The sequence below is a fragment of the Pimephales promelas genome, chromosome 19, assembly GCF_988280905.1.
Source record: "Pimephales promelas chromosome 19, fPimPro1.hap1.1, whole genome shotgun sequence".
Lineage (NCBI taxonomy): Eukaryota > Metazoa > Chordata > Actinopteri > Cypriniformes > Leuciscidae > Pimephales > Pimephales promelas.
The window spans coordinates 25,306,947-25,327,850 of record NC_142787.1 but is presented as its reverse complement, the minus strand read 5'-3'; the positions used below and the strand labels follow the sequence as shown (position 1 = coordinate 25,327,850).

Here is a 20,904-nt window from a genome sequence, read left to right as displayed (position 1 = left end):
ATTACTTAAATATTTACTAAACCAAATGATGGGGGAATCCATCATCCTTTGTATTGCATTACGTCATATTTTTCCAGGGTGGTTTACGTGCAAAGGAACCAAAACTGGTGTTCTGTTAGTTGTAGTTCTTTCCATGGGCCTTGACGTCAGAGCTGGTGTTTAGAACCAATAGCATGACTACATTTCCCATAATGCCCTCGGGGCAAAAATACTGGTGGGCGGAGATTACTTGTGTGAACATAGATTTCTTTACCTGTCTGCTGAACTAGTCTGATTTATCGTGAATGTGTAAATTGTACAACTGTAACGTTACTGTTTATTGAAGAGGATCGTATGGTGCAAAGGGGGCTAGACGCTTTACGTGCTCAAAGGGTTTTGTTTTCCTCGCACCATGGAGAAACAGTTGCAATTGAATTTGCTAGCCTCCAAACCCCCAATGGCAGGTTTGCAGTCTGGGTCTAAAATAAGAATGGGGTGAGTTTACACACTTCATCATATCATTCATTGAATCATATGCACATCGGTAAGTTACATAACGTGCAAGGTGTTTTAACAACACTATCGTTGATAGCTGATAGCTGTCACGACGAGTCATAACTGTCTAATATGTGTTTAACTGTTTCAATATTTGTCGCACGTAATAATAAACAAGTCTAAAAATCCATTCAACATTAGATTTTGCTTCTCTGTTCAGCTGTCTGCGGTCCCTCGCGTTCTGTGTCTCATCTAACTGTTAGCTACCGTGATCACGACTTAATCGTTACCGATGACTGAATCTTTCAATAAAGCTATTGAACGAGATTTAATAGGCTCAAGCGGTTCTCAAATCAACAACAACGCAACAACCGTCTGTTTCTGACCGTTTCAAATGAGAGAGCGATAAGAAAGTTTCTTCAGATGATACAAAATAAAATGAATTAAGACATGTATTTACTATTTGATTGTACACTCCTCGTTAAAAAAAACAAAAAAAAAAACAGGCCCAGACAAAAATGGCAACATCTTTATTGAACTTTTAATGGTCTGAACCATATTACTCACTAATCACTGCTCTGGAAATTAGCAAGAATTGCGCAAGATACTGTAGACCATAGTGTTTAATGACTCCTAGCAGTTCACGAGTTGTTGAAAAATGTATCCCAGTTCATTTGTGTTTAAAGTGAGACCAAATATTCTCTGTAGCGTTCAAAATCTGACTCTGATCAGGGCCAAAACATGACCCTGATGGACTTGTTCTCAAGCCACTTCTTGGTTGTCTTTGCAGTTTGGGCAGGTGCATTGTCATGTTGAGAAAAAAAAAACATCTGATAATTCCTCTTTAGATAACATCTTTTCATTTGTGGGAAGCAAACCTTTCTGCAATATTCACCTGTACGACATTTGGTTACTTTTTACAGTAATGTAGCTCACACACATAACAGCAACAAGTAAAAAGGCTCTCCACACTATGAAACTCCTCCTCCATGCTCCACTCTGCTACAAATGCACTTATTATTATATTTCTCAGCAGATTTTAGAAGAGCATCATCGTGCAAATCTTGTTACATTGTGATTCATCACTCCACACACAACTTCAAATATTCTCCCAAAGCTTCATTCTGTCTTTAATGTTTTTCTTACACAGCAATGTTTTTGTGTGTGTGTGTGTGTGTGCATTTGGTTAAATTTATCTAATTTCCTAACCAATAATCCATTTTTTGCCCAGGAGTGTATGATCCTTTTTCAAACCACTTACAAAACAGAGTTGGTCACCATGAAATCAAAATTGACATTTCCTATTTTTTTTTTTTTTGTATGGAATATTGCAGTATTTATTCTAAATGATTTATCAGTGCACGTCAGATTTTTTTCTTTTTATTGAATTGCCCTTGTAATCTTTAATCAAAATAACTTCCCCTTCCTCTTGCAACGTCATATCTTCTCTTCTTTGATGATGTGTTTACTGCCGTGAGTCAACCCGTCACTCGCATGACATCACAGCAATAGCAAACCACAAAGATCCAATCAATTCCCGAGGGACAAAATGAAGTCTCGCCAGTCGCCATACATTTTTTCTAGTTCGAAAAGCCATTTCACATGGATATACAATCAAATCAATTAAATCTTCTGTTTTATGATGACTTTAAATGGCAGCTTATCATTATGTAATGGTGCGAAAGAGTTCGAAAGAACCGATTTGCTTAAATGAGACTGAATTCCCATCACTATCTGGTGTGTCTTCTGATTCATGTTCATCCTCTCTCCTTGACATCTATATCCATTTGGTCAGTCATTTAACCTGTTTCTTTGACCCCACAAGGATATAAGAAATGACTTTATTTTGTTCTCCCTCTCTCTATGCAGACCGGGAAGAAAACGAGATTTTACTCCTCTGCCCTGGAGTCAGTACTTCGAAACCATGGAGGATGTGGAGGTGGAAAATGACAACAGCAAAGACATATCCTTTGCTTAATTGTTGAGGAGACTCTTGGAAAATGTTAAAATATTGCCCTTTATGTACCTCATGTAATATAATACATTCTATTGAGTAAAACATTCCTTGACTCCTTTGTACACATTCAGAATTTACAGCAGTGGCTCTGATGGTCCTGTCCTGTTGCTCCTTCATGGAGGAGGTCACTCTGCACTGTCCTGGGCTGTGTTCACTGTGAGTGTCTTAAAGCCGTACCTCACTATGTCACTATGTTTTAGGTCTGTGTTTTTATGATACATCATGTACATCATAAAGAGACAGATGTTGAAAAAAGGTCCTCTGTTTTGTCCTCTAATAATAAACGGCACGTGTAACAGTATGTGTAGTAAATATATGTATATTTATTTACTTATAAATATACATAGGCCAACATGAACAATTAGGCCTGTTGGTACCTTGTTCAATACTATATTGTTACAAAACAAAAAATAATCCTGGATTTTTTTTTAGCACATTACACAAAAATATGAAGCAAAAATATTTAATTCAAATATTTGCTAATATTATAAATGATATTATTTGATGTTTGTATTTACAGTCTGTTATATGCAGTAGGATTAACTGCAGGGTTGCAGCTATGGACCTCAGAGGACATGGTAATGGATTTCAAACTCTTATTTTAGAAAACGTACTTTATTTAGTTAATTAGCTGATAACAAACCATTGATTTTAAAATGACGTAGGTCAATAACAATACATTTAATTAACACAAATATATGATTTAATCCACCTGTTTTCAAATGTCACAATTTCTCATCAAATTTAGGTGATTCTAAAGTAAAGAACCCTGATGACCTCTCTGCTGAAACAATGGCCAAGTGAGTACGTGTTCATTTCTCTTATTTCAATGTCTGTACAGGGGCCGCTTATATTGCCTTAAAACGGAAAAAAATTGTATGTTCATTTCATTTACATGACAACGGTGTTTTGGGGGCCTGAAAACGCAAACACAAAACAGGTTTCAAAGAAGTTTTTTCAACAAAAACCACAAAAATGCAAATTTGTGGAAACGGTGACATCATGCTAACGTGTATTGCATGTTCAGTCTATAGGTGCGGAAGGGACCTAAAAAACCTTTCTGTTTTTAGTACATCGTTGTCGTGTAAACATACTCTTTAGAAATGTTTCTTCAAATTTTGAAATGTTGCTTTCTCTCAGGGATATTGGAAAAGTGGTGGAGGCACTTTATGGTGAAAACCCTCCTCCGATCATGATTATTGGTCACAGCATGGGCGGAGCAATAGCAGTTCACACGGCTGCATCCAATCATGTCCCATCACTGCTTGGCCTTTGTGTTATTGATGTTGTGGAAGGTAAGTTTTCACCCCTCATTCCTATTTTACCTTTTTTCATAATTTACACAAGCAAAAACAGTTCATGACAAGAGAAAAATTAAAATATTTATTTACAAGTGCATACTCTCAGAGTTGCAGTTATTGATGTATTTACAAAAATCATTATGGAACCACTGTAAATTTTGTCATCGATTTCAATACAGTTTGATTATTGGTGACTTTGTGTTATGAATGCATTAATGCTAGTTTGTTCATTCTTCAGGTACAGCAATGGATGCCTTGAACAGCATGCAAAACTTTCTGAGAGGACGACCAAAAACGTTTAAATCTGTGGAGAACGCAATCGAATGGAGGTATATAGTTTTGAGTATATTGTGGAAAATAATATCTAGTGCTGGAATATATATAAAAATCGATCAATTAATGGCACAGATTTCTGTTATTAATCGCACCAAACATTAAAAATTTGTCATTTTCACAAGGAATCTCCAAGTTAGTTTGAAAACAACATAAAAACAGTGTTTTGAATATTTTATATTTTAATTATTTGTTTAAAGGATTTTTTTAAATAAGTACAATGATTGAAGGTCTCTGATATTGATGCCTCTATTACATGGAATTTTTTGGGGGGGATAAAATAAGTTATTAAGCCATTCAACATTACAGCATAATTGAAAGCCAGGGCTAAACTGTAAATTATCTGATCCGCATTTTCCAAAAACATTGCCACCAATGGTCTCTACTATGATCTACTTGGCTAATAAGGATTTTGAGAAATGCACCCCAGATTGTTTATCTAGTTTATTTAGAATACAGTTATTTTAGTTTGCTAAACATTATAGAGGTCAGTGCCTCATGTATCCCAACTGGGAACCTTTTTTTTTCTTAACAGTGTGAAAAGCGGTCAGATCAGAAATATTGAGTCTGCACGAGTGTCAATGGTTGGACAGGTGAAAAAGTAAGTTTTCCCTAATATGGCTCCTTTAAAAATGTAAATTCTGTCATCATCTTCTATCTCTTAAGTTACCAACATTCTTTAAAATATCTTATTTTGTGTTCAGCAGAAGAAAGAAACTCATACAGGTTTGGAAAAACTTGAGTGTGAGTAAATGATGGCAGAATTTACATGTTTGTGTGAATTGTCCCTTTAACTAGCTCCAGGAATTGTACATTTGTTGGCATATTTAGCTATTGAATATATTGTTGTGATCAGATGTGTTTGGATGTTTAGATGTGAGGAGCCATTGAGTAGTCCAGGGGTTTCCAAGAGCATCAGTGAAGGTATTATTGAAGAAGAAGAGGAAGACGAAGAAGGAGGAGAATCCAACCATAAAAGGAAGAAGGAGGATGACCAAGAGGTAGTAAATGTTTCAATTCTGATCTTATCACCCTTTCAGGGCTTATTTTGCAACAGGAACTCACAGACTTTCAACTACAGTTCAAAAGTTATGGGTCATTAGATGTTTTTTTTTTTTAAGAAATTAATACTTTTTTTTAGCAAGCATGCATTAAATTAATCAAAATTATATAAGGATGATTTCTAAAGAATCATGTGATGCTAAAGACTGGAGTAATGATGATGAAAATTCAGCTCTACCTACAGGAATAAATTACAATTTAAAATATATTAAAATATGAATATAAAATATTTCACAATATTACTGTTTTACTGTATTTCTGATCAAATAAATGCAGTTTTGGTGTGTATAAGAAACATAAAGTATAGAGAACTCAACATACATACTCAAATAAACTTGAATACCCAAAACCTTTGAATGGCAGTGTACATTATCCCTTATTTACGTCTCACAATGAACATCAAACATCACATTATTTTATGTGCAAATGATTGATTGATGATGTTTCCATTTGGCAGATAAAGAAAGAATGTCTGTACACATGGCGTGTTGAACTCTCAAAGACAGAGAAGTACTGGGAAGGCTGGTTTAAAGGATTGTCTTCTCTCTTTCTCAGCTGCTCTGTGCCAAAACTCCTCCTGCTGGCTGGTAAGGCTTAGACATGTATTTTAAAACTCTTAAAGGGATAGTTCACTTTGAAATTAATTTTTGATATGTTTTAGCTTACCTCAAGGGCATCAAATATGTAGGTGTCTTTGTATCCACTGTATTTTCAATTTTGATATTTTTAGGTCAAACTGTTCTTGTCTGTCAGTCATATAATGGAGGTCCACCTCAAAGAGCATGCACAGAGAAGTCCAAATTAAACATGATTTAATGACTCGTAAATATAAGTACACATTGATGGCCTAAGACACGAAACGAGCAGTTTGTGTGAGAAAACGTATATCGTTTTTACCTCTTGTAATCACAGTCACGTCCAAGTACTCTGAGGGCGAGGGCGCTTCTGTCTGCGCAAGCATGCAGGAAAGCGGCGGAAGTGATCTCCCGCGGGTGTACGTCACTCATACTTTACACAGAGATTTTGGAACTTTGACCTTTCACTGTGAAGATCTAAATATATTTAGATATACAGGAAATCGCAATAGAAGACAATTTCGATATATCAACAGACTACGTTGATTTTTTTTCGCAACCACGCGAGAGATCACTTCTGGCGCTTTCCGGGGCTTGCGCAGAACGAAGCGCCTGTGCCTTCAGATCACTTGGACGATGTAAATACTGTTCGTTTTCTCACACAAATGCTCGTTTCGTGTCTTAGGCCATCAATGTGTACTTACATTTATGAGTCATTAAATCATGTTTAATTTTCACTTCTCTGTGCATGCTCTTTGAGGTGGACCCCATAGACCTGCATTATATGACTGACTGACAAGAACGGTTTGACCTAAAAATATCAAAATTGTGGAAACAAAGACACCTACAGCTTAGATGCCCTTGAGGTAAGCTAAAACATATCAAAAATTAATTTCAAAGTGAACTATCCCTTTAAAGTCGTCATGAAAAAGAAGTCGCGATAGTCTTTTCTTCTCCATTGTGACGTATATCCTGGTAAAACGGCATCTTGAACAAGAAAAAATTGTATGGCGGGACTTGGTTTTGTTTATTGGGAATTGATTGGGTCGTTGGCTATTGCTGTGGTGTCATGTGAGTGGCAGGTTGCCTCACCCTTATTCCAGTAAACACGTCATCAGAGAAGGGAGGGGGAGTTGTTTTCATTAAAGGTTAGGGGGGCACGTGAAATAAAAAAATAATATACATAGATAAATCATTTTATTAAAAAAATACTGCAATATTCTATAAAAAAAATTACAATGACATGTTGACTTTAATGGGTAATAATGTGTTTCCTACAGGTGTTGACAGGCTTGATAAAGATCTTACCATTGGGCAAATGCAAGGTAAGGCATTGATATTTCTGTTCATCAGGCATGTTGCTGTGGCCAGAAGGTCCTTCATCTCTTCTTTAATTATTATCACAGGAAAGTTTCAGATGCAGGTTCTACCACAATGTGGCCATGCTGTTCATGAAGATGCCCCGGAAAAAGTACGTCTGTTTGTATCATAGGGTCACAGTCCTTGGACATATTAGTTCCAGCTGTAGTGTTTTACTGATTTGGTTTCTTCTGAACTATAATATGCCTTTTTGCAGGTAGCTGATGCTCTAGCCACATTCATGGTCCGTAACAAGTTCACTGAATTCAAAGAGGATTTCCCCTGGTAAGAAGTCAAAAGTTGAGTGAATCGTATAATTCATATATTTAATTTGGTTTCTAATCTTGCTCTTTTTCGGCTTCCGTGTGTGGTGTTTGCTTTAACAGACGATGTGTAACCTCCACTCGTAGTCTTCATCCAGCGCTGTCATCCCTCTCTGCTCTCATTGGGGATTAAAATACAACCAAAATCATGATGACTCATTTACTGCGAACTCATTCTTAAATTATATTCAGTTTTGTATGACTTTATGTATGTTTGCTGTAGTCATTAAAGTTCTCATGGCTACATTGGCAGGAAATAATAATACAATAATACTTTAATTTAAAATCGTTATGTATATTTACATTTTTATTTGCCCCTTAACTGATTTCTTTTGCATTTCCTCTGATGCCTTGCTTGTTTATTGTTGTAATTAGGATGATTGCATCATACTGTGGTGAAAGTGTTGGTCGGTTGCCGATTTCAAGGAAAAAATAAAAAGAGATTTCCGCAGTCTGCTCATTCATTCAAGGGCTTGGAATAAATATTGATTTTCACAGGGTGTAAAAATCAACCTTTTATTCTATGCCTTTTGTCACTGAATGTAATTTCTTTTTAGTGAATTAAATGGGTTCCTGATTCCCAGAAAAAAAAGGTATGAGACAATTCTTTTAATGAGTAGTTTAGCTTATTGAGTTACAAATTCTGCCATTAATATTTTGCAGTATTAGTTTCATATGTAAGCAAAATTAAACAGCCATAATCAAATTCATAAGTTTATTGATAGAATCAATATAAGCTTATACTAAAGATAAACTCATATTGTGGTAAGACAAACTACAATATACTGTTAATAATTTAATACATTGCTTTATTTCACACACATTGAACAGTCCAAAGTGTATGTGCATAATACAAGCTGTCTGCATATATGACGAAAGATTCTTTTAAGAGCTTGATAACAATTGACAGAGAATGCTTTGTTTAAGCAGTAAGATGTAAATTCCACTTAAAATCATCTTCTATATTAGAATAGAATTTTTTTTGTAATTTAATGTAAAAGTATATGGTTCCCTTGACCTTCTCAGACAAAACATTTTTAAATATGGCATTTATCATAATTAAACATTTACTTGAAAGCCGAAATTATTATTGCACGTTAACTTTTTTTCAAATTATCTTTTGTAACATACAATTAATGTACATTAACAGAGGGCCTAACTTTTCCTGAACGATAGCAGAAATAATATTTGAACAAGGGCCACACTGCTTCATCTCTCATCCCATAGATCAGAGGACTCAGGCAACGAGGCAGCATAAGAACAATAAGAAAATTTATATATCTGAGATTTATGAAGAGAGAAGGGCTGTCAGTCACCGTGTTCAGTGCTTTGTTTATCGTGGCATAGAGGAAAGAGGTGAGACACAGACCCAGCTGAATCAAGTGCAACAGCACCGTTCTGAGGGCTTTTTTAGCTGAATCTTTATCAGAGGAAACAGACCGAGCAGTGATCATAATGCTAATGTATGTGAAAATGATGATCACTGCAACAGACACAAAATAAAGAACATCAAACCCTTGAGTTTTATCCAGCTGCCATTTGAATAGAAACAATTTCTCTTGTGTGCAAAATAAAACATCTAGAAATAAACTGGGACTGACAATTAAAACAAAAATAATGTCTGTTATAATATTTATAGAACTAAGGAACCAGATGATTCCTATGGCGATTCCAGTCCTTTTTGGTGTGGCGATGTTGCAGTGTCTCAGAGGGAAGCAGATCGCCACGTACCGCTCCAGAGACATCAGTGCGAGAGTCAGAGGAGCGTTACGGAAAGAGCAGTAGGAGATAAACACTAACAGAGTGCAGACGATTCTAGTTACTTGAAGGTAAAATGATCCCATTGTGTACATGGTAGTTGTGAGCAGCAAAAGCACAGAGTCATTCATAAGCATGTGGCCAAAAAGTATATAGCGCGGCGTCTCATGGAACACACGCTTGCTTCCTAGAGCAAAGAGCATCACACAGTTTACAAAAAAGAAGAACACGGATATGAACAAAATCACTGAAATTTTAGTACTGGGCCCAGCATCCAAGTCTACCTTGAAGATTTGCTGATAAATGAATGAAACATCTCCTGTGCCATTGGACGCCGCCATAATAGCTTAAAGACAACAACAACAACAAAAAGAACAATTAGATTCATTAGAGCAAGTTTACAGTGTAAATCATGCAATTACATTAATAGCTATTTACTTAAAGTCGCATCTTTAAAAAGTGAAATTTTAAAAAGTTTGCAACATACTACCTTAGACACAGACGTGTTGCCTTTCAGTGAGGCGTCATCCTTTCATCTGCTAAAGCTGCAGATTCCACAAACAATTATGTCCATCATTTTATAGATGTTGAAGCATCGCAGATTGAACCACATGGGTATGCATGCATGGGTATGGTGTCTTGGGAGGGGGGAGGGGGGGGTAGCCTTTGTGTAGCATTCAAAGATGGATAAAAGAAAGCCTTTGAATATGTAAAATTTACTGTGCAATATATTTTTTTAAACGCATGTGAAGTAGCCTATACTGGCTGTGAATTAGTGCTAACACAGATGGTGTTTTAGTGTAAAGTGTACATCTTAGTGTAAACTTCTAAAGTAGTAGGCTACTTTCAACTTTTTATTGCCTAAGCATTTCATGTTGAAACCTAACAGAAAAAAATATCAGTGGCATAAGACTAAGATAGCCTATTAGATGATGTGAGAAGATTCTTTAAATTCTAGATATGTATAGTTGGGCCAGATCTGGCCCACATTTGGGCAAAATCCACATCATGGAATCCAGAGCGGGCCCAGTTCTGGTCCAGATGAGGAAAAAAGGGAGCCGTGTCGGTATTGGCCCGTTGTGCCAAAAGACACCGGCCCAGGTCCGTTGTGCGGATCTGGCCGAGAACTTACGGCATGTTAGTACTCGAGACTCGGACTCGTCTCGGACTCGGTCTCGAGACCATATTTTAATGGTCTTGGTCTTGTCGGACTCGTGTCCATTTGGACTCGGAATTGACTCGTACTCGAACATTTTTTTTTTTAGGACTCGGAATTATTCCCGAGTCCACTCCAGTTCAATTAAAAATATTTTTTTATGATTATTAATGTATGTTAAAATATTTCTTCAAATTGATTGACACGCAGTGATTGGTGATTTTCTAGTGCGCAACTGCGCATGACAAATTGTAATAAAATTACTTAACACCACCTACTATGTGGCCTTTTTACCCTAAACTGATCATATTTTTTAAACTCTAAGTAAATTCAGTGAAAAAAAAGTATTTCTCTAAGTAAATAAAAGTAAATTAGGTAATCAACCCTCACTGGTCTCGGTCTCGACTCGGACTCGACCGTCTCTGGTCTCGGACTCGACTCGGACTCGACTCTCTGGACTCGGTCTTGACTCAGACTCGACTCTCTCTGGTCTCGGTGTCGACTCGGACTCGAGTGAGGTGGTCTCGACTACAACACTGGTATTTTATAATGTTAACTTCAAATAATAGTTTAAAGATGTGATACAGAAATGGATCTGTACGGGAAGGATAACTCCGGGAGGTGGAAGGGGTGTGTCGCAATTCTGCCTTCTCACGCTGAGTATCGCGATTTCGCTTTTATATTGTATCGTTACAGCCCTATTTTGGTGTGATTGTTCTTCAAATTTTATGAATTTAAAGTGTAAATTGCAGGTTACCACAACCAATTCATGTGTAAATTAAAGTGCCCAATATAAAAAATTCTATCTTAAAATGCATTAAAATAGCATTTATTTGAGGTTTCTTCAAGGTATAGCATGTTTTTTTTACAGTAACTGGGAGATATTTTTCTTACACTAAATCATCTTTTCGCTTCAGAAGGCCTTTATTAACCTCTTCAAAACATAAAATGGCTATTCCCCGTTTAAAAATAGAAGCTCACTGAAGCCTTTAATTTTGAGGCTGCACAAATGTTGTACTAAGTTATTTATCTATACGTATCTTAAAAAATTATACTTACTATGTAGGCTATTATTCCGTCATAAAATGTTTTTGTTTATTTAAACACCCAATTATGCCAGAATACATGAAAATTCAGATTTAAAATGAGTGAGACTGGGGATGTATGGTCCATCTCTGTTTACAGTCCCTAAATCAATGCAAGACCTTCTCTGCTGTAATGCCGTCATCCCTTCTTGTCTGGTAGGAGCATTCTGTCTCTTAGTCGTATGTACATATAATTAGATCATAAATGTGAGATATAATAGAAATAAAAAACATTATAAAGAGAAATAAATTGACATTATACAGGTTTGTTCATAGAGTATATTGTGAGCAAGCAAACAAATTAATGCTGAACTATTTCTATATTCACTGTATCTATTAATAAATGAATAAACTATTTATTACACAATCTCACATACAGTAAGGGTGGTTTATTTACATGCATAATGAGCTATACATAAATGTTGTTTGTAGATACAAAAAGCCTTGAAAAGACTTTCTATAACAGTCCAAAAGTGTACAAATGCATTATACAGGCTAGCTGTCTGCATAATTAATTATAATTATATGGAAACGCACATAGAATTCTTGGTGAGGTTTTAACAGTTTTTATCTTATGTTTATACGTTTGTCCTGGTTAGGTTAGGAGACATTATTATTTTCCCAAAATTAATTTTATATAATTATTTTTATACAAGTGTAATTTCAGAACCCAGGTAGAAACTTGTGAATAATAGCTTCTATATTATAATATAAATAAAATGAAAAGGATACTAATTTATATATAGTATGAATACAGATTATGTTAAAATATGCACAGAGACAGCCTATTACTCCCCCAGATAACAGTCTTAAATATATTTTGGCAGATAATTTCATCTGAGAGTTTGATGAACAAGTTTAGGTTTTTGCAACACGTGAGCCACAATATCTTTTGGGATATAACCATTTGTCAAAAAAAACACATTAATGTACATTAACAGAGGGCTTTACTTTTCCTGAACGATAGCAGAAAAAATATTTGAACAAGGGCCACACTGCTTCATCTCTCATACCATAGATCAGAGGACTCAGGCAACGTGGTAGAATGAGAATAATAAGAAAATTGAGATATCTGAGATTTATGAAGAGAGAAGAGTTGGTTCCAGTCATTATGTACAGTGTTCTTTCTATTGTAATATACAGGAAAGAGGTGAGACACAGTCCCAGCTGAATCAAGTGCAACAGCACCGTTCTGAGGGCTTTTTTAGCTGAATCTTTATCAGAGGAGACAGACCGAGCAGTGATCATAATGCTAATGTATGTGAAAATGATGATCACTGCAACCGACACAAAATAAAGAACATCAAACGCTTGATATTTATCCAGCTGCCATTTGAATAGAAACAATTTTTCTAATGTACAAAATAAAATACCGACTAAATGACTGGGGTTGACAGTTAAAACAAAAATAATGTCAGTTATAATATTTATAGAACTAAGGAACCAGATGATTCCTATGGCGATTCCAGTCCTTTTTGGTGTGGCGATGTTGCAGTGTCTCAGAGGGAAGCAGATCGCCACGTACCGCTCCAGAGACATCAGTGCGAGAGTCAGAGGAGCGTTACGGAAAGTGCAGTGGGAGATAAACACTAACAGAGTGCATATGGATTTCGGTATTGGAAGGAAACACTGAGCCAGTGTATACAATAAGATTGAGACCAGCAAAAGCACAGAGTCATTCATAAGCATGTGGCCAAAAAGTATATAGCGTGCCGTCTCATGGAACACGCGCTTGCTTCCTAGAGCAAAGAGCATCACACAGTTTACAAAAATGAAGAACAGAGATGTTAACACAGCCACTGCAGTTTTAGTACTGAGCCCAGCATCCATGTCTTGATTAAAGATCTGCTGATAAGTGAAAGACACATCCCCAGCTGTGCCATTGGACGCCGCCATAAGCTGAAATACAAGAAGCATTGAAACAAGACTTATTTCAATATAGCCTACTAAAGATCAATGCAGTTTGATGCAATCTTTTTCCATCTGTTGATGACGAATATTTTCAAAAGTTTGCAGGACACAACAGACCTCTTACACAAACGTGTTGTCTTTCTACTGTGAATATCGACCTTGCATCTGCTCCAGCTGCAGATTCCACACACACTGCTCCTGAACTTATATAGATGTTAAACAGAGGCAGACAGAACCACATGGGTATCCTACATGCCATTGGCTGGGAGGAATGGCATGTTGGATGTGGCATGTAGGATACCATTTTTTTCAATAAATTAGTCATTTTGTAAAATGAGTGAAAAGTTTAATAGGAATAAAGTAGAACCCATGCAGCTTCCATTTTACAAAACCCTGCTTTCTGGTCACTTTTTTTCTGAGAAAGCGCTTCATGTGATCATGCAGTTAAGCAGCATTCTTGCACATTTTAAAAGAGTGCACGTGTGTGTGATGGGAATGGGATTAAAGTAACAGGAGATGAGGAGAAAGGCCCGTACTGACCACACTGCGTGGTCCATGTAAATGTGAATGCCTCTTTCTTGTCTATTAGCTTGCTTGCAGTACGCTGTAAAAATTTAATAGACTATTTGTTGTTGAAATGATGAAACTCTCTGATGCATTCAGATTTAAATGAGTGGGCTAGCTGGGCCAACATTTGTAGAATCCATAACCAAACTAACCAAACCAAGCAACAGAAATGTAAGACCATCTTTGCGGCTATAATGTTGTCATCCCTCTTAGATTAAATAAAATACATTACAAATAGCAGCTATTGGACATTATACAGGTTTGTTAGGATAATATATTGTGAGCAAGCTCAAAGACAGAAAATTAAATATTCAACAAATCAATGCTGAACTATTTTAGGATTACTATAGACCATTTCACAAGATGTAAACAACACTGGTCCAGAGGCACTTCCTGTTTCAGTTTTTTAACACTACATAAAAGCTGGGATAAAATACAACCAACAGAACATTTAAAACTGAATCAAAAAGTTAAACAAACATCTTTAAGATGTTTTCTTTACATGTGAAATAAAGAAAACAGTTACAAACTGAAACAGGAAGTGTTTCTGGACCAGTGTTGTTTACATCTTGTGAAATGGTCTATAGGCTATATGTTTTGTTAGTTACAAAAAACGAAGTCTTTCTTTAACAGTACAACGTGTAAAAGTGCAAAATACAGGCTGTCTGCAAATATTATACATATTTTATAATGAATTAAATTAAACCAGAAAATGATATTGAAAATTGAAATTATACATGTGTGTATATTACTGGCCCTTTTAGTCTTCAACATATTTTTGCTAGAGAATAGATTGATCTGATTTGCTAATTACTCGGGGGCATTAAAAGGTTTAATTACATTTAACAATCATTTAGTCAAACCTGAAAAACAGTTGTAAAATTTATGAACTTCAGAGAACTCAAAACCTGTTTATTACAACTCGCCATGTTTTAGAGTGAGCAGAATGTATTTGTACTGAAAAAAATAAAAATAAATTGTGATCAATTTTTTTATCAAATGTTCAACACTTTTATATTGCATATCGTTACAGCCCTATTTTGGTGTGATTGTTCTTTGTGAATTTAAAGTGTAAATTGCAGGTTAACCACCACAAACAATTCATGTGTAAATTAAAGTGCCCAATATGTATATATTTAAAAATGTCTATCTTAAAATGCATTAAAATAACATTTATTTGAGGTTTCTTCAAAGGTAGCATGTTTTTACTGCAACTGGGTGATATTTTTCTGACAATAAATCATCTTTTCGCTTCAGAAGGCCTTTATTAACCTCTTCAAAACATGAAATGGCCATTCACTGGTATTATAAAGAACATTTAATATTACTCCAATTGCCTTTAAGCACAGCTTCACTACTTCCTGAATTTCAGCCAGGTCCTTGTTTCCTGTCTGCCGTTATTGGACACATTGATTAATTCAGGTGTGCTTGACCTCAGTAGTCATGGCAACAATAATCAGACACACCTGAATTAATCAATTTTGCCCAATAATGGAAGACAGGAAACAAGGAGCTGGCTGAAGTTCAGGAAGTAGTGCAGCTGTGCATAAAGCCTATTGTATTTGTCTGAAAGGAGAATACACCTGGATGGCTTGAGGGTGAGTAAATGGGGTAATTTTTATTTTTGGTTGAACTATCCCTTTAGGTAGGGCTAAATGCTTCCCTCTAGACAGGTACTTCCTTAATGTTGATGGAGGGTAAACAAAATTATGGTCAGCACTAAGCAGTCCGCAAGCATCCCTCTACTCAAGCATTATGTGTATCCCCCTTACAGCTCTGCTCTTAACGCTCTACTGAGGCCTGTCCCGCAGAGACGGAGTAAGGTTTTGTACATTTGTGTGTTTACACATGCTCCAGACATGGTCACACTGATGGCATCTCCCATAGCAAAAACACCAAGAAGCAGAACGTCCTTCCCCGTTTAAAAATAGAAGCTCACTGAAGCCTTTCACTTTAATTTTGAGGCTTTGATTGCACAAATGTTGTACTAAAAAGTTATCTATAAGTATCTTTAAAAAAATACTTATATGTATTACCATCATACAATGTTTTTATTTATTTGAACACCCAATTATGCCAGAATACATGAAAATTGGAATTTTTTTAAAACTGGATTCAGATTTAAAATGAGTGAGGCTGGGGATAGGGTCCATCTCTGTTAACAGTCCCTACAACCAAACAAAAGCAATGCAAGATCTTCTCTGCGAGAATGCCATCATCCCTTCTTGTCTGGTAGGAGCATTCTGTCTCTTAGTCGTTTGTACATATAATTAGATCATAAATGTGAGATATAATAGAAGAAAAATAGATTATAAAAAGCAATAAATGGACATTATACAGGTTTGTTTATAGAGTATATTTTGAGCAAGCAAACAAATGCTGAACTATTTCTATGATCACTGTATCTGTTAATAATTGAATAAACTATTTATTATTCAATCTCACATACAGTAAGGGTGGTTTATTTACATGCATAATGAGCTATACATAAATGTTGTTTGTAGATACAAAAAGCCTTGAAAAGACTTTCCATATGGAGCCCAAAAGTGTACAAATGCATTATACAGGCTAGCTGTCTGCATAATTAATAATAATTATATGGAAATGTACATAGAATTCTTGGTGAGGTTTTAACAGTTTTTATCTTATGTTTATACTTTTGTCCCTGTTTAGGAGACATTATTATTTTCCCAAAATTATTTTATATAAGTGTTTTTATACAAGTGTAATTTCAGCACCCAGGTAGAAACTTCAAAAATCAATAATAGGTTCTGTATTATAATATAAATAAAATGAAAGCATTAAAAATGAAAAGAATACATATATGCATATATATATATATGAATAAATATTATGTTAAAATATGCACAGATATAGCCTATTACTCACCCAGATAACAGTCAGGTAATTTCATCTGAGAGTTTGATGAACAAGTTTAAACATTGCAATTATTATATTTAAGGTGTTTGCAACTTGTGCGCCACAATATTGGATATAACCATTTGTCAAAAAAAACAAAACATTAATGTACATTAACAGAGGGCTTTACTTTTCCTGAACGATAGCAGAAAAAATATTTGAACAAGGGCCACACTGCTTCATCTCTCATACCGTAGATCAGAGGACTCAGGCAACGTGGTAGAATGAGAATAATAAGAAAATTGAGATATCTGAGATTTCTGAAGAGAGAAGAGTTGGTTCCAGTCATTATGTACAGTGTTCTTTCTATTGTAACATACAAGAAAGAGGTGAGACACAGTCCCAGCTGAATCAAGTGCAACAGCACCGTTCTGAGGGCTTTTTTAGCTGAATCTTTATCAGAGGAGACAGACCGAGCAGTGATCATAATGCTAATGTATGTGAAAATGATGATCACTGCAACAGACACAAAATAAAGAACATCAAACGCTTGATATTTATCCAGCTGCCATTTGAATAGAAACAATGTTTCTGATGAGCATAATATAATACCAACTAAATAACTGGGGTTGACAGTTAAAACAAATATAATGTCAGTTATAATATTTATAGAACTAAGCAACCAGATGATTCCTATGGCGATTCCAGTCCTTTTTGGTGTGGCGATGTTGCAGTGTCTCAGAGGGAAGCAGATCGCCACGTACCGCTCCAGAGACATCAGTGCGAGAGTCAGAGGAGCGTTACGGAAAGTGCAGTGGGAGATCAACACTAACAGAGTGCATATGGATTTGGGTATTGGAAGGAAACGCTGAGCCAGTGCATGCAATGAGATTGAGACCAGCAAAAGCACAGAGTCATTCATAAGCATGTGGCTAAAAAGTATATAGCGCGGCGTCTCATGGAACACGCGCTTGCTTCCTAGAGCAAAGAGCATCACACCGTTTACAAAAATGAAGAACAGAGATGTTAACACAGACACTGCAGTTTTAGTACTGAGCCCAGCATCCATGTCTTGAGCAAAGATTAGCTGATAAGTCACAGACACATCCCCAGCTGTGCCATTGGACGCTGCCATAAGCTGAAATACAAGAAACAGTGAACCAAGACATATTTCAATATACAGTACTAAAGATCAATGCAGTTTGATGCAATCTTTCTGCATCTGTTGATGATGAATATTTTCAAAAGTTTGCATAGGACACAACAGACCTCTTACACAAACGTGTTGTCTTTCTGTGAATATCAACCTTCCATCTGCTCCAGCTGCAGATTCCACACACACTGCTCCTGAACTTATATAGATGTTAAACAGAGGCAGACAGAACCACATGGGTATCCTACATGCCATTGGGTGGGAGGGATGGCATGTTGGATGTGGCATGTAGGATACCATTTTTTATTCAATAAATTAGTCATTTTGTATAACCAGTAAAATGAGTGAAAAGTTTAATAGGAATAAAATAGAACCCATGCAGCTTCCATTTTACAAAACCCTGCTTTCTGGTCACTTTTTTTTCTGAGAAAGCGCTTCATGTGATCATGCAGTTAAGCAGCATTCTTGCACATTTTAAAACAGTGCACGTGTGTGTGATGGGAATGGGATAACAGGAGATGAGGAGAAAGGCCCGTACTGACCACACTGCGTGGTCCATGTGAATGTGAACGCCACTTTCTTGCAATACGCTGTAAAATGTTTATTGACTATAGGTTTGTAATTGACATGATGAAAATCTCTGATGCGTTCAGATTTAAATGAGTGGGCAGAAATGTAAGACCCTCTCTGCTACTATATTGTCATCCCTCTTAGATTAAATAAAATACATTAAAAATAGCAGCTAATGGACATTATACAGGTTTGTTTGGACTGGAGAATATATTGTGAGCAAGCTCAAAGACAGAATCAACAAATCAATGCTGAACTATTTTAGGATCACTGTAAAACTATAGGCTATGTGTTTATTTTCACAATATTATTTTTATTTTTTTATCTGTCTTTTTCCCCCTTGTGCAAATGACAATGTGTAGTTTCAGAAGGCATGCAGAAACTTGACAATAACCATTGTTTAGAACATGAATATAAAAGTAATTAAAAAAAGCATGACAATTAAATCGGAAAATGATATTGAAATTTGAAATACATGTGTGTTTTTTTTACTGACCCTTTTAGTCCTCAACATATTTTTGCCAAAGGTTGATCTGATATTTGCTATACTTGAGGGCATTAAAAGGTTTAAGACACAACAATCATAGTCAAACCTGGAAAACAGTTGTAAAATGTATGAAGTCGAAACCTTTTTATTACAACATGTCATGTATAGAGTAAGCAGAATGCATTAGTACTGGAACATTTTAAAAACTGAATGACCAATCCCACATGTATTTTTTTCAAAATACAAAATACTGTATTTGTATTTATTTCCACACAGTATTTTGTATTTTTTTATTTTAAAAACATTTCTACAAATCTCTGCTCTTAAGAAACAATACAGTGCTTGCTCATTTAGCCCGGCTTCACGAAATCGTCCCCTTGGAATTATAAGGTTCTATCTGCGTTCTGAACAGTTTTGAGATATTGAGCTTCAAAGTTTTTGCATTCCATATAGGAAAATGTGTATGGGGAACAAGTTTCTTTCAAACATAAAAATAACAGGGACCCTAAATGTACAAAACACATCACATAATGTAAATAAATTGTCACAGAATAAGAATATGTGAATAACTCAATTTTGACAAAAATGTCAGATAGAACCTTATAATTCCAAGGGGACAAAATGTCGACTCGTTTTGTGTTTAAGAAAGGTTGTATTCGTTTTTCTGGTTACAGGTTATGGGCATTATTGAAGACTGACTCTGAGTTGTTGTTCTAGACAGGCTGGCGCACGTATACAGCAACCCAAATCTGCAACCTGGAAGGTCGCAATGTGCCTAACTTCAGAGTCCCAACGCATTCTCACCCCAAGGCGTCACCTTTGACCATGCTTCAATATTTGACGTTTTAGGCGCCCTTTAGCGTCACTTACATGACGCGATCCTACGGCGTCATCTAACTGACGCTAAAAGAAAGCGTCAGTTAGAGGACGCGGTTAGGTTTAGGTGTGGGGTGGGGGTAGGGTACACGCGATCCTAGGGCATCATCTAACTGACGCTAAAGGGCGCCTAAAGCGTCAGATATTGAAGCATGTCCAAATGCTTCCCAAGGCGTCAGTTAAGTGACGCCTTGGGGGTGAGAATGGGCTGAGAGTCCGAGTGTCAGCTGCATAATCAACGCATTCTCACCCCAAGGCGTCACCTTTGACCATGCTTCAATATTTGACGTTTTAGGCGCCCTTTAGCGTCACTTAAATGACGCGATCCTACGGCGTCATCTAACTGACGCTAAAGGAAAGCGTCAGTTAGAGGACGCGGTTAGGTTTAGGTCTGGGGTGGGGGTAGGGTACACGCGATCCTAGGGCGTCATCTAAGGGCGCCTAAAGCGTCAGATATTGAAGCATGGTCAGTTAGGTGACGCCTTGGGGGTGAGAATGGGCTGGCATAATCGATGGAGATATGCTCCAGTCTTTTGTTTATGTGTGGAACTGTTTATGTGTGGAAAATTGCTTTTTGTCTATTTTCTTAGCCAATCAGAATCATTCAACCTGAAGCAAGGACGTAGTTTAGATCTTGGTGCGAGTATAAGTGCTGTAATCTTTGTAACTGAAGTGGGGTGGCCTACAAATTCCTTGTGCAGGTCTTGAAGCTGACTTTGCTGAGGAAACTGCAAACTATCTTCAGTTAAACCTTTCTTTAATTTATTATGATTCTGGCTCGGGTCTTCATTCATCATATCTGGTTCTGTAAATCGCCTCACAAAACTGTAAGACAAGAAACTAAGAATTTAAAGCACATTTTTAGCAGGCCAATTTATTATTTATACATTTAATGAAAAGTTACAAATATTTTCTAATTTAGAAGGTTGTTCAACACACTAGAGCTACATGCAGACAATAAATGCTGCCAAATTAATATTAGGAGACATCCAGATATCCAGATATTTTGGATTTATAAATAAATACATATAAAATAAA

At 36.2% G+C, this 20,904-nt stretch overlaps 4 protein-coding genes across 5 annotated transcripts; 1 reads left to right on the top strand and 3 right to left on the bottom strand.

Moving 5' to 3' along the window:
* Window positions 1–201: 201 nt before the first annotated feature.
* On the top strand, window positions 202–7,895 carry ppme1 (protein phosphatase methylesterase 1). Of its 2 annotated transcripts, none has more exons than XM_089123703.1 (14): window positions 202–474; window positions 2,344–2,438; window positions 2,556–2,647; window positions 3,012–3,069; window positions 3,240–3,291; window positions 3,632–3,786; window positions 4,031–4,121; window positions 4,661–4,726; window positions 5,000–5,126; window positions 5,645–5,774; window positions 7,043–7,087; window positions 7,169–7,233; window positions 7,339–7,406; window positions 7,508–7,895. In XM_089123703.1, coding segments are annotated over exons 1-14 (1,128 nt in total). In that variant the 5' UTR covers window positions 202–391; the 3' UTR covers window positions 7,509–7,895. The 2 variants fall into 2 exon arrangements, with proteins under 2 accessions (XP_088979829.1, XP_088979828.1); XM_089123702.1 differs by having other exon boundaries at window positions 4,982–5,126.
* Window positions 7,896–8,577: 682 nt separating this feature from the next.
* On the bottom strand, window positions 8,578–9,701 carry LOC120494744 (odorant receptor 131-2-like). The gene has a single exon (XM_089123704.1). The coding sequence runs from the start codon at window positions 9,541–9,543 to the stop codon at window positions 8,578–8,580; it is 966 nt and encodes a 321-aa protein (XP_088979830.1). The 5' UTR covers window positions 9,544–9,701.
* Window positions 9,702–12,178: 2,477 nt separating this feature from the next.
* On the bottom strand, window positions 12,179–13,339 carry LOC120494502 (odorant receptor 131-2-like). The gene has a single exon (XM_039693680.2). It carries the CDS (start codon window positions 13,337–13,339, stop codon window positions 12,368–12,370), a length of 972 nt encoding a protein of 323 aa, XP_039549614.2. The 3' UTR covers window positions 12,179–12,367.
* A 3,604-nt stretch (window positions 13,340–16,943) lies between these two features.
* Window positions 16,944–17,915, bottom strand: LOC120494501 (odorant receptor 131-2-like). Its single transcript, XM_039693679.2, has one exon. The coding sequence runs from the start codon at window positions 17,913–17,915 to the stop codon at window positions 16,944–16,946; it is 972 nt and encodes a 323-aa protein (XP_039549613.2).
* Window positions 17,916–20,904: the final 2,989 nt, after the last annotated feature.

Excerpts from the sequence above, each read along its gene's own strand:
- ppme1 (XM_089123702.1), top strand. The coding sequence starts at position 392 with ATGGAGAAACAGTTGCAATTGAATTTGCTAGCCTCCAAACCCCCAATG. Across the intron at positions 3,292-3,631 it reads TCTGCTGAAACAATGGCCAA|GGATATTGGAAAAGTGGTGG; the intron begins GTGAGTACGTGT and ends GCTTTCTCTCAG. Across the intron at positions 7,088-7,168 it reads TACCATTGGGCAAATGCAAG|GAAAGTTTCAGATGCAGGTT; the intron begins GTAAGGCATTGA and ends TTATTATCACAG.
- LOC120494744 (XM_089123704.1), bottom strand. The coding sequence starts at position 9,543 with ATGGCGGCGTCCAATGGCACAGGAGATGTTTCATTCATTTATCAGCAA.
- LOC120494502 (XM_039693680.2), bottom strand. The coding sequence starts at position 13,339 with ATGGCGGCGTCCAATGGCACAGCTGGGGATGTGTCTTTCACTTATCAG.
- LOC120494501 (XM_039693679.2), bottom strand. The coding sequence starts at position 17,915 with ATGGCAGCGTCCAATGGCACAGCTGGGGATGTGTCTGTGACTTATCAG.